General features: G+C 41.5%; 1 protein-coding gene across 2 annotated transcripts in view; it reads left to right on the top strand.

Moving 5' to 3' along the window:
* The first annotated feature begins 5,117 nt into the window (after positions 1-5,117).
* Prpf18 (pre-mRNA processing factor 18) overlaps positions 5,118-20,543 on the top strand; it is a 33,071-nt gene continuing 17,645 nt past the window's right edge. Inside the window, exons 1-6 of one of the 2 annotated variants that reach the window (XM_041630822.1) lie at positions 5,118-5,296; positions 7,957-8,034; positions 8,144-8,170; positions 10,505-10,609; positions 13,870-13,983; positions 19,273-19,419. In XM_041630822.1, coding sequence (XP_041486756.1) covers positions 5,231-5,296; positions 7,957-8,034; positions 8,144-8,170; positions 10,505-10,609; positions 13,870-13,983; positions 19,273-19,419 — 537 coding nt within the window. In that variant the 5' untranslated portion in view covers positions 5,118-5,230. The remainder of the gene's footprint in view (positions 5,297-7,956; positions 8,035-8,143; positions 8,171-10,504; positions 10,610-13,869; positions 13,984-19,272; positions 19,420-20,543) is intronic. The other variant, XM_041630823.1, reaches the window with a different exon arrangement.

The raw sequence follows: 20,543 nt of genomic DNA on the forward strand, positions 1-20,543 counted from the left end.
TCAGACGCCATGGCTTTTAACTTATTTGGTATTGATGGTTCTCCACTGCAGAGAGATGAGATCAGCTCCTCAGGCAATGCTCAGCGATGGCCAGGACAAGTCTGTCACAGCTAGAGAAAGGGATGCTACTGATCGATCTACTGAGCAAAGGCCAGAGACTTCCCTCCCACGACGAGGAGTTGCCAAGGTTGAGGCATCTTAAACTGCATTACTAATATTATACCCATACTTTTGTATATATGAGTGTGAAGGGGCATCCTGTGTGTGGAGATGAGAGGTCAGTGTCGGGTTTCTCTCTCTCACTCTCCACCTTATTTTTTGAGACATAGCCACAGTTTTTAAAAGTTTACACCAGCAACAAAATGTTAGATTAAGCATTGACTTGTAATATTTCCCAATTTCTGTGGCACACTTACTCCCACTGTGGTTAGTGTTATGTGTCTACTTGCCTGACCTACGAGATGCCCAAACAGCCTCTGAAACATTTGTGTATATGTCTGTGGCTTCTTCACGAGCATCTCATGCCTTTGGTCACTGGAGTTCCTGGCTCTTCAGTTCTTGGCCTTCAGGGTTTAACCAACACACGTATGGATCTATTGCCCTGCCCAAATTCTCAAAACTCTAGACTGGATTACAGTGCTGGCTTTCCTAGCTCTCCAGCTTGCAGATGGAGAGGAAATTTTTAGGTTGCCATAACCTTGTGAACCAATTTCCATACTCGGGATTTTGATCTTCTCCCCAGATTAGTGATACCTGGTAAGATATTATCTTGAGATTTTGGTGGTAACCAGTTTTCTACAGAGTGCTTACTGTGTGTGTGTGTGTGTAGCTCAGCAGGTGTTGGTGAGGGTAGGCATTGAAAACGTATTTTCAAATTATGATATTCTTGATGACTGTGGTGCTTACTCTCCACCGTCAACTTTACTGGATTTACAATCACCATGGAAACCGATTTCTGGGTGTATTCATCAGCTTGTTTCCACAAAGGTTAAGCGAATGGTAAGATGTAGGCTGGCTATGGGCAGTGCCATCCCAGGAGCTACAAGGAGAAAATGAGCTGGGCACTGACGCTCACCTCTCTGTACTTCCTAACTGCAGATAGCATGTGACCCGCTGCTTCGTGCTTTTACTGCCACACTTTCTGCATGCAGTGAGTTGTAGCCCCTCAAACTGTAGGCCAAAATAAAATCTTCCTTCCAGAAATTGCTTCTTGTCAGGTCATTGGTTGCAGGAACAAGAACAACAACTAACACAGGGGGTTTATTGGGATACAGTCTCCTTGTAATAAGAAGAAAATTGATAGTATCTATGTGTATCCTGGTGGTTCTGTTCTTCTGGAGAACATATGGTCCAGCCTATGATTGATTTCAAACTACTAACGTGACATTGTCAAGCAAGAAGTTGGTGAGAGATCCCTGCCTCAAAGATATAGATGTCATACACCCAAGAGCACAAGTAGTAAAATCATGAGTTCTGTGTACTTGTTACCTACACCTGTAATGCTTAATTGTAGATAAACTTACTTAAATTTTAATAAGAGCTATGCTTAACAACCGATTCACAAAATTCCTTAACAGTCTCTTGTGCGTTAATACCGACCAGTCTTGTTCCAGCATGCACTGGAATGGCCTCTATTATTCTCAAATTTACAGTTTATTCCAAGAGTCTTGGGGAGACTGATTTCTGTTTCCTAAAGAAGGGAGAAGGGCCTCTGCTCTGGACTGGATTTTGTGTCTGCTCATACTTACACTTAACAAAACAACCATGTAAATATGGCTGGACCCAAAGGAAGCCTGACCACTTTCTATTAGATTGTCAGAAATCTCACTGGAGAGGAGACAGGACCCTAACATGGCACCTATGGCAATGCTGCAGTACACAGACACACAGACACACGACTCCTGTCCTCTCTCCCTCAAGATAGGACACAGACTGTGTTTCTGACTTAACCTTTTCCTGTAGCGAGATTATAAAACAATAGACCACCAGTTCGCGATGTGTGGCCCATGGGTCAGCAGCAGCTGCATCACTTGGAAATTCCAGAGTGTGAAAACCAGCAGTTTATGATTAAAAACACCCAACAGGCACACTAAAGATTGAGACCCATGCTGTGTGATTATTTATCTTTTCTTTTTAATAAGTTATGTTTTATCCATTAGAATTACAACAAAACAAACATAGGTCATCCTGATAACATTTGGTATTTCCCTCCAGTCTCCAAAACTGACAGATAATTTCTTAGAATGCATGACTCCTCCCAAGGAAGAATCTCATCAACCATGCATTGATTTATATACTTCATCTTTCAGAAGAGAATTATTTTTAACTTCTGTGAATACTATGGCCCATATGCATCACCAAACCATAAAGCCTGACAGCATCTAGGCTTCCAGAGCCTAGTCTGTATTCTGCAAGTTAACTGGTACCTTCTTCATAGGTAGGAGCTATGCTTTGCCAACATCTAAGCTTCCAGGGTCTATCTGTGCCCTGCAAGTCACTGGTACCTTCTTCACAGGGAGGAGCTATGCTTTGGCACTGGGTTTGGGCTATAGCACTTAAAGGAGTGGAGAGGTCGTGTCAGACCCTGGAGAAGTCAATCATAAGTACTTTGAAATATTATTTTCCTAACCCCCTGATGTCTTGTATAGGAATTACTTAAAATTGATCATCCTTAATTTCAAAAGTAAATAGGTAGGGGGAAACTATTTAAAAAATTCAGTAATAAACCAGGAGATGAACGACAACTGATTTTTTTCCAAGTTATTGAAATTTGTACCAAATTCTGGCAAAAAGAAGTTGCTTAAAACTCACCAGTGGATCTACTGCCTATGTAACAACTTCATCTTGGCTTATTTCCTTCTAATAACTTTATTTCCGGGTTTTTGTTATTCACTGGAGAGTTTATGCTATATTTACTTATATTTTAAAGTATCCATTAATTGTGTGTTTATGAAAGGGCAAGCGCATGCATGCATGCATGTGTGTGCATGTGTATGTGTGTGTGCGTGTGTTCATGTGTATGTGTGTGTGCGTGTGTGTGTGCATGTGTGTATGTGTGTGTGCGTATGTTCATGTGTATGTGTGTTTGTGCATGTGTGCATGTGTATGTGTGTGTATGTGTGTGTGCGTGTGTATGTGTGTGTGTGTTTTGAGGTTGAAGCATAGCTCTTGAGAGTTGATCCTCCTATAGGATTCAGGGATCAAAGTCAGCTTGGAAGGCCCACGCACAAGCCCATCCACCTGCTGGGTCATCTTGCTGTTCTTACAGGCTATCCTGACACATTCATTATTCTACTTTCAGAAGAAAGCCTATTATGAGCATAGCCTTCACTGAGTATTTTTTGAAATGTAGTTTCATATTATTCATTTGTGTCTATGCCCTGTAATTTAGCCATCCCCCAATGTAGGAACTTTGCTTTATAGCTAATGTCTCACTTTTAACGTAGCATTTGTGGTGGAATGCTGTGATATTTTCTAGCTAGCAGAAGGGACATATTTCTTGAATGGCTTCTTCCGCTCCCTCCTCTGTATTGCAGTTTAAATTGCTGCTGGGGTTGCTCCTTCAAGTATTCACCTCTTTCATTCTTGGGTCACAGCCCCTCATCACGATTTAACACATTTGCATAAACAGAAAAATCAAAGTTGGAGATTGAAAAGGAACTGTTACCTTCTGATATTAGTACTTTGGATACTTGTACGCCAATAGTGTCCCATCCGGTCAGCAAAGCCTTTGTGTTCTCTGTGAACCCTCACTTTTAGTATCAGCCATGCCTACACTTCAGGTTTGGGCGCTACAGTCTCTAGTTCCTAAACAGGAAGAATGCTGATAAAATGGTTTGAGCCATGGCAACAAATATGCATACAGAAATGTTAGCAGGTTCGATCCACAGACGTTTATTTTGTGAAGTCCCTTGAGTTTTTAAAAACTCTAAAAATCAACAAGGCATTTTAGATTAGGGTGTGAATCATCTTCCTATGTTGGCTTGTTCCTGGCAGAAGTCAGGCATCTTTTACTGTACGTTTACTGTACATTTGCACATATGTGCACCTGTACATAGAGACACACGTGTGTGCTGTGATATGGACGTGGTCAGAGGACAACTTCAGGAGTTGATCTTTCTTTACACCATGTAGGTTCCAGGGATTGAACTCAGGTCATCAGGCTTGGCAGCAAGGGCCTTTAGCTGCTCAGCCATCTTGCTGGCTGTCTTTTAGATGAAATATAATCCTATCACACACACACACACACACACACTATAAAACTTTCTCTAAACTAAAAATGAGCAATCCTTTTGGTTTCTATTTTGATAAACCATCTCACCTAGAGTCAAGTTTGAATGATATTTCTTTCCATTTGGAATAGGAAAAAGTAACATAAAATATTGTTGAATTATGACGACTAAACATAAAAATGCTTTCATGGCTTGGAACCAAAAATAAATATATTATAAATCGTTCTAGGATTAAGAAAAAATCTCTACCAAGTGTAGTGGTGCTCTCTGAAGTTGGAGAAGGAAGATTCCTTTGATAATCAGGAATTTGAGACCAGCCCAGGCAATATAGTGAGTCCCATCAAAATAAAAACAAACCAGAATAAAATTTCAATATACTTTTTTCTTAGATTGGGTTTTAAGAAAGAATGATATATCGCCAATATATCATCGAAAAGCTTGATTGCTGAATACATAACCAGAAAGCAGCATAAAATTACAGAACATTGAACAGATAATTAATGAATACTGCCATTTTGAAACTAGTATTATTCATATTTTTCTCATTCACTAGTATGTTCAACTTCTTGGCATGCCAGTAACGCGAGAAATATGAAACAAACTTCTAATAAGATCTTGCCTTACACAATTGAGAAGTCTACAAGGAGCCTTCAAACAAGCAGATTCAACGGGCACAGTAACAATTAAAAAGGAGACAAACCGACAAGGACGCCTGGCTTTTGTTCTTTTCTACCTGTCTACCAAAATCACAAGAGAGTAACCGGAGGGTGACGCTAGGGGGCACTAATACCCAGCGACTTCACTGGCGTCGGCGGGGATGGGCGTGAGGCTGCTCCCTTTTGTCCTCTCGTTCATCTTGACTTCCGCCGGAAGCTGCTCCGGTAGTTGTTGTCCTCTGATATTTGGGCTCCGGTTGTAGGGCGGTTCGTCCCGCCTGCGAGGGTGAAGTTACAGCCAAGAAGCCGTGACGGCAAAGTGGAGCCGTCACTGGCGGCGAGATGGACATCCTCAAGTCGGAGATTCTGCGGAAGCGGCAGCTGGTGGAGGACAGGAACCTGCTAGTGGTGAGGGTCCTTTGGCTGTGGAGTTTGGACTCGAGGCTCGTGTTCTTGTGTGTGGCTGGGTGTTGGGGTAAGGGTGATGGACTGAGAGGAGTTGGTCCCGGCGTGGGGTTGACTGATCTGCCACACTGGGGCAGGTTGTCAACCAGTAGCTAGGAAGAGTGGGTTTGAACCCTGGTCTGGGTCACTTCAGCGCTTGCTCTCCTAACCGACACCAGCTGCAGGTAGAGTAATAAAAACAACTTCGGGCCATGAGACGTTCCAGATCACGTTGCGGAGAGGCAGTACGCTTTACTAAGCAGTCTGGCACACGTCATAGAGTTCACTGCTTATCTGTTACTCTTTTTTTTGTTTGTGTACAAAAGTTTTTATGTGCGGCTCCGGTGTCTTCCCACCTTGGTTTCGCCTGCTGTAGAATTTCACATAAATAGGATGTACATTTTTATATGGAGCCTCATTTGATCAGAGTGTTTTGAGTATTTCTCATTCTGCTGCATGTATTTTTTTAAATTTATTTCTGAAGTTGCATTCTGTTGTCTGAATAGACCCAGTTAGCCATCTTCCTAGTGATGAGTATTTGAGCTGTTTCTAAGATTAGATTGTGCAAATTCCGAACCTTCGGGAAGCTTTGTTTTAATCTCTTTAGAACTGCTAGGTAATAGAGTGGGTTAATAGATTGGGCTATCTGTTATTTCATTAATAGTTTCTTTTGATGAATAAAAGTTGTGTGTGTTTCAGAGAGACAGAGACAGGACATTTATATTTATGGATGAGGGAGCATGGCAGGGGCCCTTGGGCTCATCAACAACAAGGCAATCAGGATAGATTGGAAATAGCCTAGTAGGGTGTGTATAGGGGGATGATCAGGAACCAGAGAGATGAGCATAGATGCGACCTAAAATTCCAGGAGAGAAAATTGGGAGCAGATCACCAATCCTCCAGATGGAAGGTAACACCAGGAATCTGAGTAGGGGTGCGTATGTGTGTGTTCTTGTTCATGTCCCTGTCACTGTGTGTCCGTGTCCCTAGCCGCACAGTGGTGAGGCCTTCACTAATGCTTAGGCATAGGCACCCTACACTATTTCAGCCATACCAGGAAACACTCCCGGCCCAGCGTGCTGACCACCGGCTTCGACTTCTGATCGCCCTCTGCTCTGGGATCCCAGCCATTTCCTCACTCTGGTGGCCTCAGAGTTGACAGCAACTCCTTTGCTTTCCCTATGCAGCCTGTATAGATGACAGATGCTAGTATACCCAGACCTGCGTGTGCCAGGGCAGGATGGAGTCAGCGAGCTATTTCCTTGCTCTCTCTATAGCCTGCCAGATGCTGGTGGGTGTGGACTTGACTGCACCCAGCCAGGGTGACATCAGCCAGCTGCTGGTGCCTGGTCTCCTCCTGTTCTGTACAAGGTACTGCTGGGTGCTCAGAGCTCCAGGAAGTAGGGACCATGGGATTTCCCTGTGTCGCCAAGGTGTTTCTCTGTGGTCTTATCCAAGCAGTTCATGACAGCTTCCGGGTCCCCTTCCTCTTGATTTCTGAACTTGCCTTGGGTCATGAACTTGCCTTAAATCCTCGGCAGCATTTCTGGCTGCACCGGTAGAAGTATTTGAAACCGTTCGTGAGTCTTATAGCTGCTCATGGCAGCTTCTGATGAAGCATATCCACCATGGTGTCCAGGGTGAACCTTGAGATGGCAGCACCAGGCACCAGTTAAGAATGTGATCCGGTAGACCTTCTCCACAGCCACTGCCGGACTAGCATTGCTTGTTTCGGCCGTGGGGAGTCACCGCCAGTTGGTTTGTGTCCTCGCCCTCTCCCTCCCCTCCTCTCTGTCAGCTCGTGCTCTGCTGTCTTGCTTTGTCATCCAGGTTGACTTTGAAGTGATGCCTCAGCCTTCCAAGGGCTGCAGTCCTGTACCTGTCTTCAGTCTGTCATTTATTTAATGGTTATTTCCTCTGTCTTGTTGGGACATTAAAACAGTGTAACCAGGTGGAAAGTAGATGAGCAGTTTCTTAAAAGTTATGTGAACCTTTGGCCCGTGACCCAGCCCTTCTGCATGCTTGAGACGTTTAGTAAACTGTAAAGGTGGCATCTTCTGAAAGTTTATAGTCTTTTATGGAATGCTGCTTAATCCAGAACATTTTGAGTCAGATTTTCATGTGATGCCAAGGAGGAGTTATCACAAGCAAAACCCAGAATTGATACGGTGAGACTGGTTCCAGGGGAGGAGACCTTACACATTCTTTTCAGCGCCCATATTGATGAGAGCTCCTGAGCTGGCGCTGTACGCCGTAATTTCTGTTCTGGTCAGGAGAAAACAGCAAAGGGATAGCTCTGTGTTGTTCATCGTAAATCTGTAGAATTGTCGGTGAACTCTCAGATGTTAGGAAAGTGAATGAAAAGGAAAAACATTTTGAAAATACACTTGGTATATTCTCTTTGCTGTGAGAACTCCTATTACAGTTCAAGAGAAATAGTTGAAAATTTATCACACATCAGAACACAGGGTCTCAGTGTGATGATCTCCAGACTAAAAACATGACCAAATTCTTGGAAACTGAAAGTGTTTTCAAGAGTGTTGCTATCTATGGGGCATGCATTTCTGTCAAGGATACGTTATTAACTTACTGTTTTTTGTTTTTGTTTTTTTTTACTTTGATAGGAAAATAAAAAATATTTCAAGCGGAGTGAACTTGCAAAAAAAGAAGAAGAAGCATATTTTGAAAGATGTGGCTATAAGGTATAAGTTCAAGGTTTTATGCTAAATCTAACATTTCTTAAATTTATACAGCTGTTGCTAAATAACAAAATTATTGATCTCTGTTCAATTTATCAATGTTATACATTAGCCTATAAATGAGAAGCCATCTGGAGAGGTATGAGTTTTTGGTTTTGGTTTGGCTTAAAAAAACAGATCTTGAATTCAGGAAAATACGTGCATGACTTTTGGCTTGGAATGGTTTGGCTTTCTGTGGACAGCATGAACTGGCTTGAGATCGAAGCTTGAATTTTTTTTTTTTAATTAAGCCCTGGTTCTGATACTGCTGTATCTTCATCTCCACCACCACTCTCCCCTACCTCTCCCAATAAAATAATGTGTTTTGAAAAAACTCAAAACACTTTATTCATTCAGCCTTGATTGTATTAGCAGCTTCCTCCTGAGTACTTTAAGCGGTTGGTTTATGTTAGTATTATTGTTAATTCCTCTTAGGCCCAGCTAGTACTCTTGTCTAATGGAATACTTACCCTTTGTATGCTTTTGTTTCTTTTAAACATGAGGAAACATTTGTGATGCTGTATAGTCTCTTAGTCAGAAGAAGAATTTTAAATAAATGAGCTCTCAGAAAGGCCTCCTTAGTGACCTTTAGATTCATGACTGAAACAGTCTTTCAAGCTGATAATGTCTGGGGCACTCACGGGGATGGGAAAACCTGTAAGGCCGAGAAGTCCTTTCAGTCGTCTTCCAGCAGACTAGCTGACTCTTAGCTCACAGGTAACGGGCTGACCGAAATATACGCAGTCATTCATTTGTTGGTGGAATGCATGGAATGGCGGAAGTTCTGGAAATGAATTTATAGCATTTCTAGAGGAAAGCATGAAGAATGTAAATGCTTTCCATATGCATTTGGCTTTATTTTTTACTGTTGGAATACAAAGGAATATTTTTAAAGATAGATGTTTAAAAGTTTCTATTTGTATTTTGTTAGTTTTCTGTAAAGATACTTTATTTGCTTCTAGTTTAGGAAAGTAAAAGACGTTTTCTATAAATAACACTGAGCAGAAATGTAGAAAGAAGGGTTCTCATATTTTGCTTGCCCAGTATCATGCCCAGGCGTGGCCTAGAGTGAGAATCCTTTATTATACATTTCTCTGCTGACTTGATCTGTAAGTGTGAACCTTTGCTACCTTTGGAGAAGGTAGGGTAATAGTCTAATTAGTGTGACTTTCGCTTTGTGTAGGTCCTTTTGGTGATGTGAGCAGGGTGTTTTGTTTGGTTTTGTTTTTCTGTTTCTTCTATAAAGGAGAAGGGGGTGAAGCAAAATATTTTTTTTTGGCGACAGCCTTGAAACCAACTGCAGGATGTCTTAGGTCTTTGTCCCAGGCTGTCAGTGGCCATCAGCTCCTAGAGCGAAGACATCTGACTACGTGATTAAAGAGAGGGGTGGCTTTGCTCTTTAACATCCCCCCCAGTAGTGGCAGTAAAGTATGTGCTCCCTTGTAGAGGCCAGACACCATGTTAAGGCTGGTGCTGGACTGACCTGTGTAAGTATTCAAAAAGTTAATTTTTATCTCTCTTTTTCTTTACCTTTAACCAGAAGCTATTGTGTTATGAATTGCATGATTTTTATTGTACAGACTTTCTTAATGGAATAGTAGTTTCTTAAAGCTGATCTTTATGTTTTGAATCTTAGTCCTACTTCTGAATTTTAAACTTATTTTGTGGTTGAATGGAAACCACACTTCAGGATGTTTCCAGGCTGCACAGTGAGGTTTATAGTTGCTGGACTCAGTTTTCTCAGTTTGTGACTGAGACTGCTGCCCGAATATGGAAAATAGATGAAAACGCTGCCCCCTGTCGGTTCCTGTGAGCAAAAGTGTCTGTGCTCCCTGGGTGGCATTGCAGGCTTCCTTCCTTTTCTTCGAGGTTGGCAGCTCATTCTGTGATCCAGTGTGCACAGCCCTCAGCATTCTTCAGCATGCCTAGGGTGTGGTTTATCCGAGGTTGGAGTAATACGTCTGAAGAAGCAAAACAGGACGTGCTGTGGCTTGGTGCCCCACAGGCTGCTGGGAAGCAGTTCCTTAGCCTCCATTGTACAGGCAAGCAGCAATGGCTTACCCTGGAGGGGAATTTCTCACAGAGGAGAGACAGAGTGATTGTTTTCAAGACGAAGGTGGGCTGTTGTAGCATCTGGGGAGAAATTGAGTTTAGATTTAAGCGCTCTTAGGTTTTGCCTCAGAAGCGGTTGTAGTTATCCACTCCTTTGTAGCAAGAACGCGCTCGCCCATGTGCATGCCTTCCTCGTGTCATGTTCCTGAACCGGTGTCTGAGCAGCTCCGAAAGCATGCACGGTTGCTCCGCGGCCTGCGCAGAGCAACAGGAAGTTAGCCCTCAGGCTAACCACTCTTCCTCCATGGGTGGCTAAGGCCATAGCTGGCGAGTAGACATGCCTTGTAAGTTTAAACTTCATTTCTTTGGGCTCTTATCCTAGATACAGCCAAAAGAGGAAGACCAGAAACCGCTGACGTCATCAAATCCAGTGTTGGAACTTGAACTAGCAGAGGAAAAACTACCCATGACTCTTTCTAGGCAAGAGGTAAGGTTATATTTGAGTATTTTATAGTTAGAAAGAAAAACATTTGTACTGGATTTGCATAACTTTTGGTATTTCCAAAATGAGATGATTCGACTTAAAAATCTTCTGTGGCCAGACAGTTTTTTCATGAACTTCTAAATCTCTGCTTCCTTTGACAATATTCTTACTTCAGAATGAAACAGGAACTGGAGGGGTGGCTTAGGTGTTAAAAGGCGTGGCTGCTTTTCCAGAGGACCAGAATTGGGTTTCCAGGCCCACATGTACACAGACCTACACACAGGGAAAACATGAATAAAACACCCTCCACATACACACTTTATCATTATTGTGTGAGTGTGTGGGCGTGTGTGTTAGGACACACATGTGGAAGGCAGATGGCAGCCTTGTGCAATTGGTTTTCACCTTCTACCTTCCCATAGGTCCCAGGCCTCAAACCCAGGCCTCCAGACTTGTGCATCAAGTGCCTTACTCCACCAGCCAGTAGTCTTTCTCTTTTAGAGAGTGTATTTTAAATACATGACACAATCTAAGTAATTATACTAAATATTATCAAAATCGTTTAAATGATACCCTTTTGCTATTTATTACATCTTTCCTTATTTCCTGGTCCATATTTTCAAATTAAAACATAGCTCTAAGTAACTTTTCTCCCTCTTTTTCTTTAGTGCTACATAGCTTTTAATGTCTGCTTAATTTCTCAACATGTATTTGCACCGCACCATGATTTTTTCCTTCCTTGGAAGGCTGTCCTTGAACTCACAGAGATCCACCCGCCTTTGCCTCCTGAGTGCTGGGATTAAAGGCGTGTGCTACCACCACACGGCCAATGATAGAATTCTTTTTTTTTTAAATTTAAATTTTCCCTCCCCTCCTCCCACTCCCCACACCCCCTCCCCTCCCTCTCCCTCTCCAGTCCAAAGAGCAGTCAGGGTTCCCTGCCCTGTGGGCAGTCCAAGGTCCTTCCCCCTCCATCCAGGTTTAGGAAGGTGAACATCCAAACTGGCTAGGCTCCCACAAAGCCAGTACATGCAGTAGGATCACAACCCAGTGCCATTGTCCTTAGCTTCTCAGCAGCCCTCATTGTCCACCATATTCAGAGAGTCCGGTTTTATCCCATGCTTTTTCAGTCCCAGTCCAGCTGGCCTTGGTGAGCTCCCAATAGATCAGCCCCCACTGTCTCAGTGAATGGGTGCCCCCCTCGCGGTCTTGACCTCCTTGCTCATGTTCTCCCTCCTTCTGTTCCTCATTTGGACCTTGGGAGCTCAGTCCATTGCTCCAATGTGGGTCTCTGTCTCTAGAATGATAGAATTCTTATACATTTTTTGAGGACAGATAGTTTATTCCCTGCCTTTAGGCATAACTACTGTCATATAATCCCAGATAGATGGGAATCCCTACTTAAATAGATGTCGTAAGTATTGCATATTTTATAGTTGCTTGCTTTGTTGTTAATAGTTTCCATTTGGTAATGGTGTTGTAATGTAAACTCAATTCTTTTTATATTTTAGGTTCTTTAAATTTCTGACTCAGTGATCTTTCATTTTTGTGATGCCTTATAAATATGTGTGCGTGTTTTCGTGTCTAATTGTGGTTAGGACTGAATGGAAAGGCAGTGAGGAAGGCGAATGTGCACTGGGAGGTTATATTTCAGTCCTCATTCACGTGGACACCACAGAGAAGGAAGGAGGCCTTCGAGGAAATGTAGACTGACTCTTGAAGCTACCATATGAAAGCTGGAGGAGATTTGAAAGTTTATCCAGATAAAGTTATAAAGAAGTTCTTCATGATTTTTATTTTCTTATTTTTTAATTTAGATAAACCTTTATTTTCTCGATTGCATATTTTGTTTCTCTTTTCTTTTTTTTTTGCTTTTTTTTTTTTTTTTTTGCTTTTTCGAGACAGGGTTTCTCTGTGGTTTTGGAGCCTGTCCTGGAACTAGCTCTTGTAGACCAGGATGGTCTTGAACTCACAGAGATCCGCCTGCCTCTGCCTCCCAAGTGCTGGGATTAAAGACGTGCGCCACCACTGCCCGGCACATATTTTGTTTCTTATTTTTAAGTGAAATATTTACTCAAAGCACAGAATATGTGTATGTGCAGTGTATTGACTAATTCCAAAACAAAACCCATGTAGCTATCAGCCAGGTCAAGATCTGACGTAGTTCCCATACTGTATTACATGTGGCCGTTGTAATCACAAGTCATTTCTCACGTGAGGACAGGATCTGGGTTTGACTGTGGTATCGCAGTGCCTACCTTTATTCTGCTCTTACTGTCCTCCCCCATCGTCGTGTTAATCTTTTGTGACCGACCTCCTGCACATATTCCCCTACCTAAGACAGGACCTAAACTGTTTGTTGCTTAAAGTGTCATCATAACATATAGCATGTCTGTTGTATAAATCCAGGAAAAGCAAATACAGATTTTTGCTTTTTTGTTTTTGTTTTTTGACACAGGGTTTCTGTGTAGCTTTGGAGTCTGTCCTGGCACTAGCTCTTGTAGACCATGCTAGCCCGGAACTCACAGAGATTTGCCTGCCTCTGCCTCCCAAGTGCTGGGATTAAAGGCATGTGCTGCCACCACCTGACCAGATTTTTGCTTTTTTAAACAATCTATATTTCAAAATAGTGTTTGAACACTAAAGTATGTATCCACACATGCTTTTAGAACGGCCTAAGCAGTCATAATCACATGAGATGAGGGCCAACAGTGTGTCCTTTATGCTATGTTCTGACAAGTCTATGGGCGTCTTGTGTGTCTGTAGAAACTGGATGCTTATATTAAGGGCTTGCTTTAGATTTGCATTATAGATTCCTATGTCAGACGACTTGATAGGAATTTTTTTGTAAAATAATATATGGGATATTTAAGTCAAAATAGTGTTTTATTTAAAGTATTTTCCCCTTTCATTCACAAATATCTGTTATGAGATAGATGATTAAGATTTGCTTGAAGGATCTTGGGACTGTCATACTGACTCTCAGCGTGCTTGCTTGTGGAGCCTCACAGCCTCAGTTGGTTCCCTGGGACCCACGTGGTGGACGGAGAGAACTGAGTCCTCTGCACATGCTTCATGGTTGTCTGCCCTCGCAAATACATTTTAAAAAATTGAAGGACTTTATATTTCACTTAGAAACATTTATTTGGGTAATTATATTATACTTATAAACTTAGATTTCATTTTAAGATACGTATATGCAAATTGTTTTGAGATATTTAATTTTTTTCTCTCTTTGAAGTCTCCTTTGTATATTTTCATAGGTCATCAGAAGACTGAGAGAAAGAGGAGAACCAATTAGACTGTTTGGAGAAACCGATTATGATGCTTTCCAACGTTTAAGAAAGATAGAGATTCTTACACCTGAAGTTAACAAGGTGAGAAGTCAAAGCTACAGACAGAACGGCACCATGTAAGCTGGAGTAGATGGGCTTTAACGGATTGTGTTATTGTAGGCGAGGACGGGAACAGTGTGGGTATGGACAGTACTGCAGGAGCTGTGGCAGAGTGAGATCTGACTGATCGCAATATTGTAGGCGAATAGGAGGAAATAGTGTCTGCTTAGTGCTGCTGAAATAACTGTTTTTAAGGGAAGTGTAACTTAGGCATTGCATTCAGTCTATTTTAACAAATACACGTGAGCATATAAGGATAAAGAATATATTTATCACCCAATGCCTGTGTCCCGTCTCTGCTCACAGGCAGCACCTTTCTGAATTAAGACACCGTGAATTGAGTTTTGCTTCCTGCTTTTGTATTTTCATTTTTAGTGTTTCATATGGAGAGACCCAAGAGTGACTATCTAGTTTCTTTTGCTCAGCATGACATTTTTTAAAGTGCTATCTTTGCTATGGAGGACAGTTATGCTTAGTTATGGGTGCTCATCTCTAGCTTTGGGCCGCTGTGAATAGAACTACCCTGAATGTGCACATGCAGTGGTTCGTGGAGGGGGGAGAGGTCTCCCCACTCTCAGTACTAGTACTCGCTACAAGCAGCGTTCTCAGTGGTGAGACTAAACGTGTGCTGTATAAGAAGTGCCAGGCATTTCTGAAGATCAGCGTATGGGATTGTTCACCATTCTCTCGTGTGTGTAAAATCTCATGTCCCTAGTGACTGAAGATAAATGAGAATCTTTTCATACTTACCTTCCTTTGTACGGTGTCTGTGCTGTGTCATTACTATGACATAGCGCCTAACACAGCAGCTTAAGGTTAATTATTTTGGTGGCACTTTCGAGGGATATAGTTCAGTTGGGCAGGAGGCCATCAGTCACATTGCACACACAGTCAGGAACAGAGGGATGTGTGCTGTGCTGATGTTTGCCTCTTTTTCTTCTTTGTTCTGTTTGGGACCACAGGCCATGGGATGTGTGGGTGTCCAGCCTCACTTAACCCAGTCTAGATAATCATAGCTATACTCAGAGATTTGTTTCCATAAAGTCCATCAACAAGATTAACCGTCACAGGTTTATTAAATCCCCTTGTTCAGTTTTTAATTGAATTATTTGTCTTTTATCAACATCTGTTTATTTGTTTGTTTGTTTGTTTGTTTATCATCCATCCATCCATCCATCCATCCATCCGTCTTTTGGTTTTTTGAGACAGGGTTTCTCTGTAAGATGGTCCTGTCTCCTGGAACTAGCTTGTAGATGAGTGCTGGGTTTCAAGGCATGAGCCACCACCACCTGGCTAATGTCTTTTTATTAATTAGGAGTTGCTTATATGTGCTGTGTATAAGCCCTTTGGAGTTATTTCTTCCTAGCCTGTGCATTACTTATGTATGTTTATAATGAAGTGTTGCTGAGCAGAAGTTTTAAATTTTGATGAAGTCACAGTTGACTGTTTTTTGAAATGTAATTTTTAAATTTTTCTTATGGTTGTAAGTTTTGTGTTCTGTTTGAGAATTCTTTGTATATGCCAAGGACTTGAAGAGATGCTCTGTGTCTTCTAGAAGTAGCCGTTGTAGTAGATTTTACATGGAGGCTGTGGCTATGCTTGTGCTCAGCATCTGCTCTCTTCCGCGCGCTCCTGAAAGGATGCAGCTTTGCTTTGGCTGTTTGGGTCTACATGTCAGTTAGGGTTGTGCTTGTTCAGCTCTTCTGGGGCTTCGTTAATGTTTTATCCGCTAACTGTTAATTACTGAAAGGTGTGTGTGGTTGTTTGTGGCTGTGTAACAGACTGTTCCAAAACTTGGTGCTGTGAAGCAATTATTAATATCAAGTCTTCCCTGGTTATTTTATAACTTTAATGACACTAGACAAACTCAGTTCTGACGATTCATGGGCTAGGCTAGGCTAGGCGGACCCTTGCCTAAGGTCTTCATGACAGAAGTGACTTCAGATAGAAGTGGTTGCTGGCTTGGAGTCTCAGTCAGAGCAGTGGGGTAGCTGGGGGCCAGCTGGTGGGCTTGTTCCACGTGTTTTGTTTGCTAGTTTGTGCTTCCTGTCTGCTTTCCTCCTTTCCACACCACTTTCTGTGTTGTATCCTAGCAGTGCCAGTCAGCCCTGTGGTACTCAGTCCCTGGGATATTTGTGGACTTCTGTGTCTATAATGATGTGCTTGCTGAGGCTCACTCCAAAATGTGTCTGGAGATAGTCCTCTGTTCTTCTAGACACAATGCAAGAATTCCTTTTTTTTTTTTTTTTTTAACTTATCCGCAGTCCCCATCAGAATTAGTTGCTCCCTTCTCTGTGTTCCTACAATAAATCTCTGCTGGCGCACGTAGTGTATTTCACTGATGCCAGAGTTCTGTGCATGCGTAGCCCATCCTGGAGGTCAGGGGCTGTTCTGTTTTTGTATTTGTGGCTGAGGCCTCACTTGTGAAGGTTGAGGACGGCAGATAGGGATAAGGGTATGGATTCTATTCCTGAAGTGGAATGGTTAGGTGTGGACCAGCGGCAAGTCTTCTGACCTTTTCCAGTCTTGCTTCTGAAACAGAGACAGTGGGACCTCCGGCTCACTGGGGTGTTTTGAGAATTAAATGAGGTAACCATTTGGAACCTGGTCCTGTACATTACATAGAGCAAGTAGTCAGTGTTTGCTAAATTAAAAGTAATAGCATTGAGTGTTTCTCTGTGTTGATGAGATGTTGGTAGGAAATGTTCCGACACCTCTAGTATAACAACCTTAAGAGTCTAACATCTTTCAGGTTCTTACCGTGCTACAGTAGCTGATGAAATTACACTGTGCATTTATTAACTCTTTGAAGGAACTTTGTATTTTGCAAGGCTTTGGGAACAGTCCTAGCACACTGTAAAGTTAAATAAAAAAGCAACAACTACTTCTTGTAAGGAGTCTATATAGTGGGAGGAATTATTCCTAGTTTACAAATGTTGCAGCTAATAAAAGTAAGTTCTGAAGCCTCACACACAGCATAGGTCTGAACCAATCACTTTTGCTGTCAACCACTACCGCATGGCATCTTCCGTTTTCACCTCACAGCCAGTGCTTAAGGAGCTGACCCCTTTCTCTTTTTAGTTAAATACCCAAGCCAGGAAATACACTGGATGTGGAACTTGATACTTTGGTAGAAACAAGTTTAGAGCCTAAGCTTAAAGAGACACCAGGTTTATTCCATTGATGTAAAGGAGTTCAAGAGTGGTTGAAATGAGGTTTGACTTGTAGGACATGGTAAAATGGATTGGGGGCTTCTCATGAGACCCAGTGTCCGTCTGTCTGTCTTTTCTTAGAATAATTTATATTTTAAATGATACAGAATTCTTGTTTCTGTTGATACAGCAATATAATTTGTATTTTTAAAAAATAGCAATGCTATAAGAGCACACTGAATGTTGATATTTCTAATTCTCAAAGTAATAGGCGGGTAACCATGTATGTTTCTATATATACTTCACTATAAGCATGCAATAAACCTCATTATAAAATGTCATGCATACCAGCAACCCAAACAAAATATCAGCAAATAAATGCAAGGTGATATTTGGATGAAATTGTTAAATATCCTGCATGCACTGACAAGACAATGAAACATAGTAGTGCCACTTATAAAATTAAACTAAACAGCTAGCAAGGTATATCTTACTTGAAGTACTAATGGTATATACTGTTTTCTATTCCTCTTGTTTAATCTCCTCTGCCAAAATATAAAGCACATTTGTACTTGCTCTAAATTATAGTATTCTTCCAATAATGTCTAGGAGTTCAAAAATTAATAAATAAATTAAATATCAAAATTATGATTTATTATTCATTAACTCTAGCAAACTTTCTGTCCTGTGTTATATGAAAAACTATGTGATAAACTAATAGATTAAGATTAATTTAACAGTCTTATATTTTGGCTACATTGTAATAATTAAAAATCCAATTGCTTATTCACTCTTATACTTTATAACATAGTAAATTATAAGAATTTCGTGATTGACCCATCCACAATTTGAGAAGGTAGAAATTCAACAGGTATAAATAGTACTTCATACAGCATCCAGTTAGTGTCATCCTATGGAAGACAGTCTGGGGAATGAGCCAAAGGAAGGAACTACATGCCCAATGGCATTTCACTGAAGTATTTGTTTATGAATTTTCTTTTATGCTCACCTGTGAATTCTTACACCAAATCTACCATTAACAAAGGGTGTGTACACGGCGAAACAAATTGTTCTCAGCTTGTCTTAGATGAAGATGATTCTTGTGTAGTATAAAATCAAATATTTAAAACATTTGTGGGACCAAAGTAGAAATTATTTTAATATATCGTGATAAAAGCTGTCTTTTCCTTACATTAAGAAACATACCATGTGTGCATTATTCGAACAATAAAATCACTAAAAATATGAGGCTAGATCAATAATTTTTCTTATAAAAGCCATTATAAGGTTGCAAAAAACAAATTACAAGAATCTTCAAATAAATATTGCAGTAATACAAGCATGCCATTGTTCTGAAATTGTGCTTCAAGTAAACTAGCATCATTCTTCAAAACAAACGAGAGAATGGATTGACACAGTGGACCCTTGCTTGGTGTTCTTGTGGGGATCCACCGCAGTGGGAGCGGGTGGATCTCCGACTTCTTTGCCTGTTCCCGAGACACCTCTCTTCCCTTGGGTACCTTCTAGCCTCCACATGAGAGGGTCTTTGCCCTCTCTCTTTGTTTCTTGCCCTGTCCTGTTTGGCTGTTGTCTTCTGAGGGCCTGCTGTCCTCCATAGAGGAAATGGAGGGGGGAAGCTTTGTTATTAGAACATAGTGGCATTAATGATACAAATTTTTAGATTTGTAACTCATGTCTGTTTTCATTTTTCCTAGCATTAGATTGGATAATGCTGTTTTAAAATACATTGTTTTAAATATGTTTATCATAATTAACTTTTGAGTGATACTAGTGTCAGTATATTGCATTGATTTGTTTGAGTCCCTAGTTTTGACAAGCTCTTAACATGCAATGTACTTTTCGGGGTGAGATTTGGGAGGGGAGTTGAGACAAGTTCTCATGTAGCCCAGGCTGGTCTTGAACTGACTCATCTGGTCCTCCTGCTTCTACCTCCCATGACTCGTGTCTAGGGTACTGGGGAGCTTTGTGCATGCTAGGCAAGCACTCTGCTGACTGAGCTGTGACTCAGCTTGGAGTGTACTTGATATCAGCGGAAGATCACATATCACACCCAGTGAGGTTTCCTGACAGGCACCCTTCTGGTTCTCCCCTTCTGTAGGGCTTAAGGAATGATCTGAAAGCAGCTTTGGACAAGATTGACCAGCAGTACTTGAATGAGATTGTGGGTGGTCAGGAACCCGGAGAGGAGGACACACAGAATGACTTGAAAGTTCATGAAGAAAACACCACCATTGAAGAATTAGAGGTAATCTCTACCCCAGCCCCGGCTGTTTGCCGCGTCTCTTCCTCCTCGGGAGCAGTGTTCCTGCACAGCGTACTCCATTGTCGTTGAAGGCGCTTTATTGGTTTAGGTCTCTGTTTTTCTTTTTCTCATTCACTTACATTTCTGTACTTCCCGCCGTTAGAAATCATCATTGGAATGTTTGATGTGCATCCTTTCACTTGCTGTGGTGCTTTTTAAAGACCGCAGTTTTTATGCACGGATAACGTAATAACCATGTTGTGTAATCTTTATCTTATTGCATACTGTTAAGATCCATGTTGTGTTTTTTTTTTCTTTGAATTGGCTAAATATTATGGCATTCCTGTATTTTAGTGTCCTTGTTATAGTGGACAGCTTGGCTGTTCTCAGCTCCTTCTTAGCCACAGACAAGGACTGAAGCAGAATCATGGAGCTTAAACACACATATTTAATTTGTCTGTGTACAGCCAAGCTGCTCTCTGGCATGGTGTCCCAGTATATAACCCTACTAGCAGCACATGAGGGGCTGTGCCTTGCGTTGCTGCCATTACCCAGCACTGATTTTGTCACTGTGTTGCATGTAGAATATGTGTAGTCTTTATGAAGAAACAATATTGCCTCATGTAAGTGACTAGGGTGTAACAAATACAGCTTACAGGTTTTTTTTCTTGAATACAACATAAGCTGTTATTTCTGTTTTCTTAGTTTCTGGCTCCGGCACATGTAGTGATCTCACTAGAGATCATGGTTGAGAAGGTTGTCCTTTGACTGTCCTTTTCTTCCCATCACTTGCTTAAGGTGGTTTGTAACCTTTGCCTAAATGACTGGACTGAGCAATCACTGTCAGTCAGGCTCCTTCCCTCCTTCCCAATCTTAAGATATTTGCAGCCTATACAGTTTACCCAAATAAAGTATATAATTGAGTGGCTTATAATCCACATCCACAGGGTGTTGTCACCACCAGCACAATCCGACGTTAGGCCATTTTTACCTGCCTGGGTAATGCCCAGATCTGTTAACAGTCACTGATATTTTATATTAAATTTACAAAATTGGGGCCAGCAAGGTGGCTCAGCTGTTAAGAATACCGTGCACTGCTCTTGCAAGTGTGGTTCCCAGCACCCTTG

This window comes from Microtus oregoni, unplaced genomic scaffold (genome assembly GCF_018167655.1).
Source record: "Microtus oregoni isolate MIOR12 unplaced genomic scaffold, Mior012 000035F_ref0000213, whole genome shotgun sequence".
In the NCBI taxonomy this organism is placed as follows: Eukaryota; Metazoa; Chordata; class Mammalia; order Rodentia; family Cricetidae; genus Microtus; species Microtus oregoni.